Source organism: Calidris pugnax, unplaced genomic scaffold, assembly GCF_001431845.1.
Source record: "Calidris pugnax isolate Ruff unplaced genomic scaffold, ASM143184v1 scaffold557, whole genome shotgun sequence".
Lineage (NCBI taxonomy): Eukaryota > Metazoa > Chordata > Aves > Charadriiformes > Scolopacidae > Calidris > Calidris pugnax.
Genome location: NW_015091604.1, coordinates 51,058 through 66,342, shown reverse-complemented (window position 1 = coordinate 66,342; position 15,285 = coordinate 51,058). Strand labels below are relative to the sequence as shown.

The 15,285-nt window shown below is 57.3% G+C and overlaps 1 protein-coding gene across 2 annotated transcripts in view; it reads left to right on the top strand.

Annotated features, from left to right (window-relative positions):
- RHOT2 (ras homolog family member T2) overlaps positions 1-15,285 on the top strand; it is a 20,041-nt gene that overhangs the window by 2,470 nt on the left and 2,286 nt on the right. Inside the window, exons 5-18 of one of the 2 annotated variants that reach the window (XM_014961819.1) lie at positions 3,021-3,074; positions 4,074-4,126; positions 6,265-6,373; positions 6,784-6,885; positions 7,563-7,661; positions 8,455-8,563; positions 9,713-9,833; positions 11,229-11,313; positions 12,800-12,945; positions 13,035-13,135; positions 13,215-13,345; positions 13,752-13,832; positions 13,969-14,091; positions 14,757-14,959. In XM_014961819.1, the coding sequence (XP_014817305.1) occupies positions 3,021-3,074; positions 4,074-4,126; positions 6,265-6,373; positions 6,784-6,885; positions 7,563-7,661; positions 8,455-8,563; positions 9,713-9,833; positions 11,229-11,313; positions 12,800-12,945; positions 13,035-13,135; positions 13,215-13,345; positions 13,752-13,832; positions 13,969-14,091; positions 14,757-14,959 (1,517 nt within the window). Of the gene's footprint in view, positions 1-3,020; positions 3,075-3,645; positions 3,700-4,073; positions 4,127-6,264; positions 6,374-6,783; positions 6,886-7,562; positions 7,662-8,454; positions 8,564-9,712; positions 9,834-11,228; positions 11,314-12,799; positions 12,946-13,034; positions 13,136-13,214; positions 13,346-13,751; positions 13,833-13,968; positions 14,092-14,756; positions 14,960-15,285 lie in introns of both variants that reach the window. The other variant, XM_014961818.1, reaches the window with a different exon arrangement.

The window sequence follows — 15,285 nt, the reverse complement described above, 5'->3', positions numbered from 1 at the left end:
ACGGTTGGACAAGATGATCTTTAAGGTCCCTTCCAACCTAGAAGACTCTGTGATTCTGTTCTGTGATTGTGTTGTGGGCCAGGAGCTTGTGCCAACCTAGAAGATTCTGTGATTCTGTTGTGGGCCAGGAGCTTGCGGTGGCCCGTAGCCCTGTAGCTGGCCGGTGGCACATGGCTGCTGGCTCTCCCCGTTAGCCACCCGGAGCCGCGCAGGCAGGCGGTTAGCTGTGGATTAATGCTATCGGTTTGTTTAGGGGTTTGTTTAATCCTTCTCTGCCTTGTAAACTGGTGTGTGTGGCTTGTCCTAGCCCTCTGGGGAGCCTCCAGAAGGAGAGCGGTGGGGGACAGCTCGCTGCCCACCAGGAGGTGGAGGAGGCTGCTGAGCAGATGATGTGCTTTTAGCCTCGGGATGTTCCTCACAGGCTCAGAAGAAGGGGGAAAAACAGTTAATGAGCTTGGGTGAGACCCCCCTGCTCCCTACGTGAGGTCGCGGTGGCCCGTAGCCCTGTAGCTGGCCGGTGGCACATGGCTGCTGGCTCTCCCCGTTAGCCACCCGGAGCCGCGCAGGCAGGCGGTTAGCTGTGGATTAATGCTATCGGTTTGTTTAGGGGTTTGTTTAATCCTTCTCTGCCTTGTAAACTGGTGTGTGTGGCTTGTCCTAGCCCTCTGGGGAGCCTCCAGAAGGAGAGCGGTGGGGGACAGCTCGCTGCCCACCAGGAGGTGGAGGAGGCTGCTGAGCAGATGATGTGCTTTTAGCCTCGGGATGTTCCTCACAGCTGTGGATTAATGCTATCGGTTTGTTTAGGGGTTTGTTTAATCCTTCTCTGCCTTGTAAACTGGTGTGTGTGGCTTGTCCTAGCCCTCTGGGGAGCCTCCAGAAGGAGAGCGGTGGGGGACAGCTCGCTGCCCACCAGGAGGTGGAGGAGGCTGCTGAGCAGATGATGTGCTTTTAGCCTCGGGATGTTCCTCACAGGCTCAGAAGAAGGGGGAAAAACAGTTAATGAGCTTGGGTGAGACCCCCCTGCTCCCTACGTGAGGTCCCTGATGAAGCAGTGGCAAAGAGGAGTTGTTTTGGGAGCTGGAGCCCTGAGGAGCACTGGGTGGGGAGGGACAAGGGCTCCCACATTCCTCAGAACATCCATGGAGGAATAATCCAGCTGCCCGGCTGGGGTGGGCCCAGCTGCTCCTCTCCACCCTGGGATTAACCTCGGCTCTGCACAGAGGACCTCTTGATTACAGATATTAAAACTGTCTCTCTCCCTGTGTGCTCACGGGAGCAAAGCTATTTAATCCCTCCACCTCGGTGGCTAGTGGCCAAGGGAGGTGGGCCAGCAGGCAGGGGGGGGGCTGCTCCCTCCACCCAGACAGAAGAGTATACAGGGGCTTAACGCGGCTCCGGGAAATCCTGCCTAAACCCTTGTGTGTCCTCGGGATTAGCACTAAACTCTCTCCTGAAAGGGCCAGTGATCCCTCCTGTCTGCTCCAAATAAAGCCTCGGTGTCGGTGCTGTCGGGGGGGGGTGGCCCCTGGGCCAGGCTGGGACACGGGCAGTGCCACGGTGTGGGGACAGCGAGGTGTGGGAGCAGGGAACTGGAGGTGGAGGCAGATGTGTCTGTGGCAGCTCCCTGGAAGGGGGGTGAAGCAGAGGGGTGAGGCTTTGCTCCACGCAGGCTGCTGCAGAGTTGTGTTGGCAGCGGGCGAGTCGGTGGTGTCGGAGGGTGTGCGTGTGTGTGCACACTCACACCTGTGAGACACTCAGCGTGTTGTCCCGGAGAGCAGCACAGTTGAGTTCCACCTCCCAGGCTCAGGTGGGGGGCAAGGGTTTAGTTAAACCACAAGGACTGGCCTCGCAGACGTCAGGATGGTGATGGGTGCCATAGCAGGGCTCATCTGAGCTGCTCTTGGTGCTCCCCAAGATGTTTGACAGGGACCTCATGGGATGAGGTTCAATAAGGCCAAGTGCCAGGTCCTGCATTTCGGTCACAACAACCCCAGGCAACGCTACAGGCTTGGGGCAGAGTGGCTGGAGCTGCCCGGAAGAAAAGGACCTGGGGGTGTTGGTGGACAGCAGGCTTAACATGAGCCAGCAGTGTGCCCAGGTGGCCAAGAAGGCCAACAGCATCCTGGCTCGTATCAAGAATAGCGTGGCCAGCAGGAGCAGGGCAGTGATGGTGCCTCTGGACTGGGCACTGGTGAGGCCTCACCTCGAGGGCTGTGTTCAGTTTTGGGCCCCTCACTACAGGAATGACATTGAAGTGCTGGAGCGTGTCCAGAGGAGAGCCACCAAGCTGGTGAGGGGTCTGGAGAACAAGTCCTATGAGGAGAGGCTGAGGGAACTGGGCATGTTTAGTTTGGAGAAGAGGAGGCTGAGGGGAGACCTCATTGCCCTCTACAGCTCCCTGAAAGGAGGGTGTAGAGAGGCAGGTGTTGGCCTCTTCTCCCAAAGGACGAACGACAAGACCAGAGGAAATGGTCTGAAGTTGGGGCAGGGGAGATTTAGATTAGATATTAGAAAGAACTACTTTCCTGAGAGAGTGGTCAGGCCCTGGAACAGCCTGCCCAGGGAGGTGGTGGAGTCACCATCCCTGGAGGGATTTAAGAAACGTATAGACATGGCTCTTCAGGGCATGCTCTAGTGCCCAAGGTTATTGGTTTATGGTGAGGTGTTGAGTGTGGGGTTTAGTTGGTGGGTGCGGTGTTTTTGGTGAGCGTTTGGTGTGGTGTGTTGTTGGGTTTTTTTGGTTTTGTGTTGGGGTTTTTTTGGGTTTTTTTGGGGTTTTTTTTTTGTGGTTGGACTCGATGATCTCAGAGGTCCCTTCCAACCACTAAGATTCTGTGATTCTGTGACCCAAGTTGCTGGGTTTTGGTGCCAGGGGGACAGCAGCGTGTGGGGCTGGGGCTGCCTGGCCATGGGGCTGGCTTGTGGCTCCCACAGGGCTGTGCCCTCAGGCTGCCTCCCCGCTGGGGTGGGTGCATCACGGGGACCCTCACTCACCACCCTCCTCCTCTTCCCTCTTGCAGGCCGACGTGGTCTGCGTGGTGTACGATGTCACCAAGGAGGCCACCATTGAGAAGGTAACGAGTCCCCTGCGGAGCCCTGATGAGGAGAAGGGGTTCCCAGCACTGGGTCCTTCCCACCTGCCACAGATTTTTTGATGTGGGTGGGTACCGGTGCCCCCCAGCCCTGTGGGGATTGGGGGTTGAGACCCCCTGGAAGCAGAGAGAGGCTGAGTACAGCCCCACGTTGGCTGTTGTCCTGGATTATTGAGGGGGACAACAGGCACGTTGCATCCTTCTGCTGGCATCCAGCATCCCGGGGTCTGCTCTGCCGGCTGCTGCGGGGGGACACCGGGCAGCAGATGGCTGCGGGGCCCCGCTGGCTGTACTGGGAGCTGTACTGGGAGCTGCCTCTACCTCCCCGGGCTGCCCTAACGAGGTCCCTTCCAACCACTAAGATTCTGTGATTCTGTGACCCAAGTTGCTGGGTTTTGGTGCCAGGGGGACAGCAGCGTGTGGGGCTGGGGCTGCCTGGCCGTGGGGCTGGCTTGTGGCTCCCACAGGGCTGTGCCCTCAGGCTGCCTCCCCGCTGGGGTGGGTGCATCACGGGGACCCTCACTCACCACCCTCCTCCTCTTCCCTCTTGCAGGCCGACGTGGTCTGCGTGGTGTACGATGTCACCAAGGAGGCCACCATTGAGAAGGTAACGAGTCCCCTGTGGAGCCCTGAGGGGTCCTTCCCACCTGCCACAGGTTTTTTGATGTGGGTGGGTACCGGTGCCCCCCAGCCCTGTGGGGATTGGGAGTTGAGACCCCCTGGAAGCAGAGAGAGGCTGAGCACAGCCCCACGTTGGCTGTTGTCCTGGATTATTGGGGGGGACAACAGGCACGTCGCATCCTTCTGCTGGCATCCAGCATCCCTGGGTCTGCTCTGCCGGCTGCTGCGGGGGGACACCGGGCAGCAGATGGCTGCGGGGCCCCGCTGGCTGTACTGGGAGCTGTACTGGGATCTGTACTGGGAGCTGCCTCTGCCTCCCCAGGCTGCCCTGACAGGCCTTTCCCTCTGCTCCCCTTTCAGATTCGCACGAAGTGGATCCCCATGGTGAACGGGGAGGTGGAAAAGGGCTCCAGGTACAGTGTGTGGCTGCTCTGGGGGCACTGAACTGGGGGATTCTGGAGGCTGTGGGGTGCCCACCTCCCTCCCCTCCTCCTGAGGTTATTGAGATCAAACCAGCTTTATGGTGTGTGGGTCAGACTATTTGTAGGAGGAAAACATAGGGGTTTTTCTTCCTCGGAGATTGTCCTGGGTTGAGTGACATAGGACTAACTTCTAACGCTGGGGAAAACAGCGCTTTTAGAAGACTTCTGGTGTCTGAATTCATGGTCGCTTTTAGAAGACTTCTGGTGTCTGAATTCGTGGAAATATTTACTTTATAGTCAGCCAGGCTCTGTGGGATTCAAGGTCTCGGTGTTTTCGAGCCTTGCCAGGTGCAGGGATGAGGAGGAGCGAGACCCAGGCACTTCCTTCACCCAAGCTGCCAACAGGGTTGGAGGGACAAGGAGGAGCGAGACCCAGGCACTTCACCCAAGTTCATACTGTGAACATCACATTCAATACAAATTTGGAAGTTTGCTGAGGAGATCTCTCTCCCCCTTGATGGTGATGGTCCAGAGAACTCCTTACTGGAAGTTTGTTGAGGAGATCTCTCTCCCCCTTGATGGTGATGGTCCAGATAACCCCTTACCCTGGTGCTGGAGCCCTGAGCCCTTCCCTTCTTCCCGAAGCTGCAGCGCTCGCAGGGTCCCTTAGGGCCACAAAGATGATCAGAGGGATGGAGCCCCTCTGCTGTGAGGACAGGCTGAGAGAGTTGGGGTTGTTCAGCCTGGAGAAGAGAAGGCTCTGGGGAGACCTTGGAGCAGCCTTCCAATATCTGAAGGGAGCTACAGGAGAGCTGGGGAGGGACTCTTGGTCAGGAGGTGCAATGACAGGACAAGGGGTAATGGTTTTAAATTGGAAGAGGGGAGATGAAGCCTAGATATTAGGAAGAAATTCTTTGGTGTGAGGGTGGTGAGAGCCTGGCCCAGGTTGCCCAGAGAAGCTGTGGCTGCCCCATCCCTGGAGGGGTTCAGTAATGGTTTTAAATTGGAAGAGGGGAGATGCAGCCTAGATATTAGGAAGAACTTGTTTGGTGTGAGGGTGGTGAGAGCCTGGCCCAGGTTGCCCAGAGAAGCTGTGGCTGCCCCATCCCTGGAGGGGTTCAAGGGCAGGTTGGAGGGGGCTTGGAGCAACCTGGTGTGGTGGGAGGTGTCCCTGCCCAGGGCAGGGGGTAGAACTAGATGATCTTTAAGGTCCTTTCCAACCCAAACCATTCTATGGTTCTATTTAGCCTTATCTTATTAAATCTATTCATATTTCAACCGTGTTTCCTCACTTTTCCCCATTCCCCTTCCTGGGAGGAGAGGCATCATTGGGTGAGAGAATAATTGTCTAAACGACGATAAATTGTTGGGGGTTTTCTCAAAGCGTAACACAGACCCAGCTGAGGGAGAGGGTTCCTTCCTCCCTTGGTCTCTTCTCAGCCAGGCGGGGAGAGGAGGCTGCCAAGGGAGGAACGGGAGCGCAGGAGCCGCAATCTGTGTGTGTGTGGATTTCTTGGGCAGAAGGCTGCTGTGCTGGATTAAAGGCTCCCAAACATATTGTTGCTGGGTGAAAGCGTAAGCGGGATCAGGCAGTCTGTTTCTCCAGATGGATGCTCCCGGCCGTGGGAGGCAGGAAAGCTGCCGTGGGCCTTGCAGAGGAGGGTGGGGAGGCTCCCCAGGCTGCTGAGACCCACAGAGGGGTGGCCTCACTCATGGAATAATTGTCTAAACGACAATAAATTGTTGGGGGTTTTCTCAAAGCTGTAACACAGACCCAGCTGAGGGAGAGGGTTCCTTCCTCCCTTGGTCTCTTCTCAGCCAGGCGGGGAGAGGAGGCTGCCAAGGGAGGAACGGGAGCGCAGGAGCCGCAATCTGTGTGTGTGTGGATTTCTTGGGCAGAAGGCTGCTGTGCTGGATTAAAGGCTCCCAAACATATTGTTGCTGGGTGAAAGCGTAAGCGGGATCAGGCAGTCTGTTTCTCCAGATGGATGCTCCCGGCCGTGGGAGGCAGGAAAGCTGCCGTGGGCCTTGCAGAGGAGGGTGGGGAGGCTCCCCAGGCTGCTGAGACCCACAGAGGGGTGGCCTCACTCATGCTTTCTGACACTGCATCTTTTTTTTTTTTCCCCCAGGATTCCTGTTATTTTAGTGGGAAACAAGTCTGACCTGCAGGTGGGGAGCTCCATGGAGGTCATCCTGCCCATCATGAACCAGTTCTCGGAGATTGAGACCTGCGTGGAGGTGAGGGAACCAGAGGGTTTCTGCAAAGCCTCCCTGAGGGGTAGGAGCATTTGTCTGACGTGAGCCTGAGGAATGGCTGCCCTGCTAACCTTGCGCTGCAGGAATACCCCTGTCTGGGTCTCGAGGGTCTGTGCTTTGGGCTTTTTGTCCTTTGTCTTCCTCGCAGGGAGTGGGTTTCAGTGTCTGCCCACTCTGGCTTTCCAGCTGGAACTGGCGTTGGAGCCACCTGCAGCCCCTGTTGGCTCTGAGCAGGAGGTTTCCCTTTTATTTTTCCCCCCAACGATGAACACTTGTTGCTCTGGGCTTTGACACACAACTTGGCTCGAGGTCCCTGGCTCGGGGACCTCCTATCATCCTCCTTCTGCCCCTTCTCCTTGCTCACAGGGTTGTCTCTTCCTTTGAATCCTCAGTGCTCTGCCAAGAACCTCAAGAACATCTCTGAGCTCTTCTACTACGCCCAGAAGGCTGTGCTGCACCCCACTGCCCCCCTCTACGACCCAGAGGAGAAGCAGGTGGGAAAAGCACCTCTCACAGCACCTCTCACAACCCTGGCCTGGTGCTGTGCCTTTGTCCCTGCGTAGGAGGGTGGAAAGTTTGGGCCAAAGCATCCAGAATAAGGGGAAATCATTACCCCAGGGGAAAACACCCATCTCCTGTGCTCAGCTGAGTATATCCAGGCCAGAGATATCCACAAGGACCAGTGGCACGTTGGGGTAGGAGCTCTCCTGCTCCAGCCCGTGTTTTAGCCGTGGTGGGAAGGGTCTAGGAGAAACCTTCCACGTGGCTTGTCCTGTTTCTGATTCCCAGTTCTAATGTGGCTGGAGAACTGGCCTAGCTGGCCAGTGCAGGAAGGGAACCCCTCTGCACGTCAGGGGTTTCAGGAGGAAGGGCCAGGCTGAAGGTGCTGCCCTGGTTTTGTCACTGTGGTTCACAGAATCACAGAATCTTCTAGGTTGGACCTTAAAGATCATCTTGTCCAACCGTCAACCTAACTCTGACAAAAATAGACTCCCTCACAACTAACAAGCATCATCACTAAACCAGACCTCCCAGCACTACATCAACCCGTCTTTTGAACACCTCCAGGGATGGGGCCTCAACCCCCTCCCTGGGCAGCCCATTCTAATGGCTGAGAACCCTTTCAGTGAAAAAATTTTTCCTAATATTGGAACTGGTTGTTCTCTTGCAGCTGAAACCTGCGTGTGCGCAAGCCCTCACCCGGATCTTCAACCTCTCAGACCAGGATAACAACCAGATCCTTAGTGATGATGAACTCAACTACTTTCAGGTAGGGCTGGCTGCGGAGCTGAGATATTCCCTGTCCCTTGTGGAAAGCCCCTGGGGTTCCTGTTCCTTCCAGTCCCAGGCAGAAAGGCTGCCCCTCTCCTGACACAGCCGTCGTCTTCGCCTTCAGTTCTTGTGCTCTTGCACAGGGTGGATTTCTGAATTTCACTGAATTTCACTGAATTTTAGAGTTGGAAGGGACCATAGAGATCATCTAGTCCAACTCCCCTGCTGAAGCAGGATTGCCCAGAGCTAGAGCATGTTACTCAGGAGCATCCAGGTGGGGCTTGAAAATCTCCAGAGAAGGGGACTCCACACCCTCCCTGGGCAGCCTGTTCCAGGGCTCTGCCACCCTCACCGTGAAGAAGTTTCTCCTCATATTTGAGTGGAACCTCTTCTGTTCCAACTTGTGCCCATTGCCCCTCGTCCTCTCACTGGGAACCACTGAAAAGAGTCTGGCTCCCTCCTCCTTCAACCCTCCCTTGAGATACTGGTAGGCATTGATAAGGTCTCCCCTCAGCCTTCTGAGCACACAGGGATCCACAGATCTTCCATCTTCACTAAGCTTGGGCCGAGTTTGCTCTGCAGTGAAGAGCAAGAGGCTCTGGAGATGTTCAGAGTGATGTTATTGGGATGCTGAGGAACAGGGTCTAAGCCCAGAGTCCCTGAGCTGGGTGGATTTTCTCTCCTAAGAAACACCATCTCCTTGTGCCAGGGGAGAGGGCTGCTGGCGAGACAGAGGGTTGTGCTGTCCGTGTGCTTTTGCTGATGATGACCTTCTTTCTCTTGGGAGGTAGAAGTCCTGCTTTGGAAACCCGCTGGCTCCTCAGGCCCTGGAGGACGTGAAGATGGTTGTGTGGAAGAACACCACAGATGGGGTGCAGGACAACGGCCTGACGTTAAACGGTAACAGCACAGGGGCTCTGTGCCCCTTCCCAGCGAGGGATGGAGGGACCCTGTCCTCGGGCTGAGCCTCCTGGCTCTCATGATACATAGGGTGTATCATCAGCAAGTTTGCAGATGACACCACGTTAAGCAGGAGTGTTGACTCCCAGGAGGAGAGGGAAGCTCTAGAGAGGGACCTAGATAGATTGGATCACTGGGCCAAGATCAACGGCATGAGTTTCAACAAGGGCAAGTGCCAGGTCCTGCACTTGGGCCACACCAACCCCCTGCAGCGCTACAGGCTGGGGGAAGTGTGGCTGGAGCTGCCTGGAGGAAAGAGACCTGGGGGTTCTAGTTGCCAAACAGCTGAATATGAGCCGGCCGTGTGCCCAGGGGGGCAAGAAAGCCAATGGCATCCTGGCTTGTATCAAAAATAGTGTGACCAGCAGAAGTAGGGAGGTGATTGTGCCCCTGTACTCAGCACTGGGGAGGCCACACCTCGAGTGTTGTGTCCAGTTTTGGGCACCTCAATCCAAGAGAGATCTCGAGGTGCTGGAGCGAGTGCAGAGGAGGCAACGGAGCTGGTGAGGGGGCTGGAAAACAAATCGTATGAGGAGCGGCTGAGGGAGCTGGGGCTGTTCAGTGTGAGGAAGAGGAGGCTGAGGGGAGACCTCATCACTCTCTACAACTACTTGAAAGGACACTGTAGAGAGGTTGGGGCTGGTCTCTTCTCACAGGTAATTAATGACAGAACGAGAGGGAATGGCTTCAAGCTCCAACAGGGGAGGTTTAGATTGAACATTAGGAAGGAATTTTTCACCGAAAGAGTGGTCGGGCATTGGAACAGGCTGCCCAGGGAGGGGGTGGAGTCTGTGTTTAAGGGCTGTGTTTAGGGGCCGTTTAGATGGGGTTCTGAGGGACATGGTGTAGGGGAGGACTTTGTAGAGTAGGGGAGATGGTTGGACTCGATGATCCCAAGGGTCTCTTCCAACCTCAATGATTCTATGATTCCAAGCCTAATTAGTCCCTCTTGCCAAAGCAACCCTCATCCTGCTGTGGCTACTAGAGCTCTCTGTCCAAGAAGCCTGTTTTCCCAGGGAAAGTGTTGGTCCCGAGGCAGAGGGCTTGGTTGGCCCCACTGTGTCTGAGCCCTCCTGGTCTCTCCTGCAGGTTTCCTCTTCCTCAACACGCTCTTCATCCAGAGGGGCCGGCACGAGACCACCTGGACCATCCTTCGCTGCTTTGGGTACAACGACGAGCTGGAGCTGACGGATGACTATCTCCACCCACAGTGCGTGTCCCGCCTGGGAGTGGGGTGGGCAGGGTGTGACACACAACTCGGGCTCCCCAGCACCTTTGCTGGCTCCTTTCTGCACCCTGAGGTCCTCAAGCTGAGGCTGAATCCGCACCCTTAGCTCGTGGTCACGTTCCTGGTCCTCACCTTCCCCTGCGGGCAAGAGCTGACACCCGGGGTTGGTGACAAATGCAACGGTCCTTGGAGCTGCTGGCTGTTCTCTGGCTCTGACGTAGGTGGACAAGGAGGTGGGGAATGGAGCACAAGTCTTACGAGGAGAGGCTGAGGGAACTGGGGTTGTTCAGTCTGGGGAAGAGGAGACTGAGGGGAGACCTTATCGCTCTGTACGAGTACCTGAAAGGAGGGTGTAGAGAGACGGGGGTCGGTCTCTTCTTCTAAGCTACAGACGATAGGACAAGGGGTAATGGCTTCAAGTTGCGCCAGGGGAGGTTCAGGTTGGATATTAGGAAACATTTCTTTACTGAAAAGGTTATCCAGCATTGGAATGGGCTGCCCAGGGAGGTGGTGGAGTCACCATCCCTGGAGGTATTTAAGAAATGTGTAGACATGGTTCTTCAGGGCATGCTCTAGTGCCCAAGATTACTGGTTTGTGGTGGGATGTTGTGTGGGTGGGTGATGGTTTTTGGTTTGGTGGTTGTTGTTGTGTGTTTAGGTGGTGGGTTCTGGTTTGTGGTTTGTTTGGTTGGTTGTTTTTTTGTTTTGGTTTGGTTTTTGGTTTTTTTTTGTGGTTGGACTCGATGATCTCTGAGGTCCCTTCCAACCAATACGATTCTGTGATTCTGTGAATGGAGGCCTGTCCCTGACTTTCCTTGACATCAGCGAGGACGGGGAGAGGGGGGTTTGAAGGCTGCTCTGTCTCTGCCTGAGCTGAGGCAGAAGGGTTGTGTCAGGAGCAGCGAGCTGTCAGCACAGCCCCCCCGGCTGAGTCTCCAGCTGCTGTCTCTGCTCCCTGCCACCCCGGAGCTGGGGATCTGGCAGTAATGAAAGGCTTTGGCTTGTGAGCTGCTTCATCCTCCCCCCTCAGAGAGCAGGCTGTGCGGGGAGGTGACAGGCCCCCGTGCTGGTGGAAAACCCCCCCGGGGACAGCACTGTGCCCTGCTGAAGCCCTGGGCACGTTGCTGGGGGCTACACCATCTCCCTGGCTGCTTGGGCAGCGTGGATGTGCTGAGGAGAGGCCACTGTCACCCTGGAGGCCTTCCCAAAGCCAAGGGCTGTGTGTGTCAGGAAGTTGGCAGGCTTGGAGACAACCGCTGGCCTTGAGCAGGGAGGGAGTGGGGAGCTATGGGGTGAGAGCTGGCTTGGCCAAAGACCTGCTCACACGCTGCCCATCGTTCAGGGCTTGAGGAGGCTCACTTGGCTCTCTCCCGACAGGTTCCGTGTTCCTGCTGGCTGCTCCACGGAGCTCAACCACTTGGGCTACCAGTTCCTACAGCGGCTGTTCGAGAAGCACGACAAGGTGGGCAAACACGGTGGTGGAGCTGCCTGGGGAAGGGGATGCTCTCTGCCAGGTCTGCACCTTGGGGTACTCTTCTGCCCACACCTGGAAGTAGTGCCAGCATAGGGCTTTCCACGCTCCCTTCGTGGCTTTTGGCCAAGGCTTTGGGAGCAGCACACCTGGAAGTAGTGCCAGCAAAGGGCTTTCCACACTCCCTTCGTGGCTTTTGGCCAAGGCTTTAGGAGCAGGAGGTGGCCACAGCGAGCTGGAGGTAGCCTGATGGCAGCAGTGTGTCTAGGGCATGAACTTGTGGCCACTACCCTTGACCAAAGGGCAACCAGTTTGGGAACCTTTACCCTGTGGCCACAGCAAGCTGGAGGTAGCCCGATGGCAGCAGCGTGTCTAGGGCATGAGGTTGTGGCCACTACCCTTGACCAAAAGGCAACCAGTAAAGGTTTGGGAACTTTTACCCTGACCAGTAGAGGTCAGGGAATGGGTCTGAGTTGACATCAAACTGGTGTAGCCCCTCGTAGTGCCTGCCTGCAGCGTGTGGGGTGGGCAAGGAAAGCGGGCAGAGCCAGTAGCCCACAGCCACGGACCAGGCACGAGCATCCACACGGCTGCCAGCCCCACGGAGGGGGAGCCAGGCTGGAGAGAGGGAGAAAAGCAACTTGATGTGTGCCATTTTCTGGCTTTTTGGAGAGTAAGAGAGAAGGGGATGTACTGGATCCGTGCAATCCTGTTCGGGCTAGATGTTGGGGTGCAGCTGGGGTACAACAGCCCATGGGGAGCTGCAGCACAGAGCGTGCCCAGATGCACGTCCCTGCCTGCCCAGATGCCAGCAGATCCTCTGTGGTGTGGCCCTGTGGCACACCAACCTGAGGGTGCTGCCTTGGCATGTGGTCAGCTGGTGGCCAGTGGCCCGGTGGCCACGCACAGACCTTGGGTTTAGTTTCCCTGAGGTGTGGAAGGTCAGGCTGGATCTGCAGGGTGGCTGTCCCCAGGGAAGCTCAGGGCTGCGGGGTGAGTGTGGAGGGATCCTGCCCAGTAGCAGGGGCTGGCACTGGTTCCAGCTGCCATCGCAGAGCAGGGATCAGTCTGTCTCCTGTGCAGTGACAGGAATCCCTGGGGCACAGGCTCTTTGGCATGCTCACACGGCTTGGAATTGATTTCTGCCATGGAGGGCATCTCAGTGACAGGAATCCCTGGGGCACAGGCTCTGTGCATGTAACGCAGCTTGGAATTGATTTCTGCCATGGAGGACATCCCTGTGTCATCCTGCAGGGTGGCTTCTGTGCTGGGGACCCTCTCTGGACCCCGATTGCTCGGCGTGGCTGTGGGTGTGTGTGTGTGGGCTGTGTCCCACCTTGGCTAACTCTGTGTCATCCTGCAGGGTGGCTTCTGTGCTGGGGACCCTCTCTGGACCCCGATTGCTCGGCGTGGCTGTGGGTGTGTGTGTGTGGGCTGTGTCCCACCTTGGCTAATGACTCCCCTTTTGTTTCGGCAGGACCAGGACGGAGCCCTCTCCCCCTTAGAGCTGCAGAACTTCTTCAACGTCTTCCCCTGCCTGCCCTGGGGGCCTGAGCTCTACAACACGGTATGCACCACTGATAAAGGCCTGCTTTCCCTGCATGGATTCCTCTGCCAGTGGACGTAAGCTCAGCCCCTCTCCCCTTGCCTTTAGTCACATCCTTTAGCCCTCGCTGACCTCGTCGGCTTCCCGGTGCCCTCTGTCTCTCCAGGCTGGTGGCTTACCTGGACGTACGGCGCTGCCTGGAGTGCCTGGCCTACCTGGGCTACCCCATCCTCTCGGAGCAGGACTCCCAGACACAAGCCCTCACGGGTACGGCCATGCCCTCCCCTCCCGTGGCTGCCGGGCCTCCTTCCTCTCGCTCACCCCACCCAACCCTCTCTCCTGCCAGTCACCCGGGAGAAGAAGATTGACCTGGAGAAAGGCCAGACCCAGAGAAACGTCTTCCTCTGCAAGGTGCTGGGAGCCAGGGGCGCAGGCAAGTCCGCCTTCCTGCAGGCCTTCCTCGGCAGGAGCCTGGCGGTGAGTGGCTGGGGGTCCCGGCGGAGCAGGAGGCAGAGCCATCAGGCTGTTGAGGGATCTGCTGCAAGATCACACCTCCCTTGCCCAACATGAGGGCCCCTCTCCAAGCTGTCGGTGCCAGTTGCTGTGCCTCTTTCAAATCCCGTGGCTCTTTCGCCCTTAATTTTGCCTAGGGGTATGGCCCCCTTCCCTCCGCTTGCCCCCAGGCTTTGGAGGGGCTGAGCCCTTCCTGAGGAACCCTGAGGTGATGCTGGCTTTCCCTGCTGGTGACAACCAGCCCCACCTCTTGTGGCAGGATGGCCTTCAGGTGGTTGTTAGACCCCAGGGGCTCGGGGCGGTGCGAAATGCTCTCCCTTCCCCAAGCATCGTGCTCTCTCCCTGCTGTCTGAGACGGTGTTTCCATCAGGTGCAGAGGGAGAAGCCAGGAGAGCCATCCCTCTACGTGATCAACACGGTGCAGGTCAACGGCCAGGAAAAGTACCTTATAGTAAGTGAGGGAGAGGAGGGAATGGCTGCCGTGGCAGGGCTGGGCTGTGCCCTCCCTCATCTGCCGTGCAGGATGGCCCCAGAGAACCTCCTCGAGATGGTGCTTTGCCACCACGTCCTTTCTCCTCCTGCCCCAGCTGTACGAGGTCAGCGCTGACACGACCTTCACGAAGCCGTCGGATGCGGCCTGCGACGTCGCCTGCTTCATCTACGACCTGAGCGACCCCACATCCTTCAGCTACTGTGCCACTATTTATAAGGTACCTGGCCCAGGGGGGGCTGGGGGGGGCTGTGGGACTTCAGCCTTTTTGCTTTGGCAGCCTCACCTCCCCCCAGGGGCCACCTGCTGACCCCTTGCTGGGGTGGGGGACTTCAGCCTTTGCCTTGGTCTCGCTGAGACTCTCGTTGGGTCTTGCCAACCTCTCGTTGGGTCTCACTGACCCCGTCATTGGGTCTTGCCAACCTCTTGTTGGGTCTCGCTGACCCCCTCGTTGGGTCTTGCCAACCTCTTGTTGGGTCTTGCCGACCCCCTCGTTGGGTCTTGCCAACTTCTCGCTGGGTCTCGCTGACCCTCTCATTGGGGTCTTGCCAACCTCTTGTTGGATCTCGCTGACCCCCTCGTTGGGTCTTGCCAACCTCTTGTTGGATCTTGCCGACCCCCTCGTTGGGTCTCGCTGACCCCCTCGTTGGGTCTTGCCAACCTCTTGCTGGGTCTTGCTGACCCCCTCGTTGGGTCTCACCAACCTCTCGTTGGGTCTCACTGACCCCCTTGTTGGGTCTTGCCAACCTCTCACTGGCTCTCACTGAGCCTCTCATTGGGGTCTTGCCAATCTCTCGTTGGGGTCTTGCCGACCTCTCGCTGGGTCTCGTTGACCCCCTCGTTGGGTCTCACTGACCCCCTCGTTGGATCTTCTCTCTCCTGCAGCAACACTACATGGACAGCCAGATCCCCTGCATCTTCGTGGCCTCCAAGACGGACCTGCCAGAAGCAGCCCAGCAGCCCGGGCTCTCCCCAGCCGAGTTCTGCTACAAGCACTGCCTCCCACCACCCTTCCTCTTCTCCTGCCACAGCCAAGGACCACCAGCCACCACCATCTACACCAAGCTGGCCACCGCCGCCACCTTCCCGTTCGTATCCTCCCCTCGGGGCTGGGAGCAGAGCTTGGGGAGGGGGGGCTGTGTCCAAACCCTGCCTCTGCTGCGTGGCTTTTGGGTTGGTTTCTCTCTGGCTCTTGGTGTCTTCTCCTCCTTTGTCTTCTCCTCGTACAAGGAGGAGACGATTGGAACCTTGTACAATTGGAAACAAAAAGGGCTACTTCTTGCCCTGCTCGGAGAGGGTGGAGGGGGCTCATCTCTCTTCTGCCTGTGTGTGTGTGTGTGTGTCCTCAGCAGGTTTATTACACAGATCATGCAGCAGGAGTTTTGATTTTTGCAGCCTGAGATAACGAACGCTG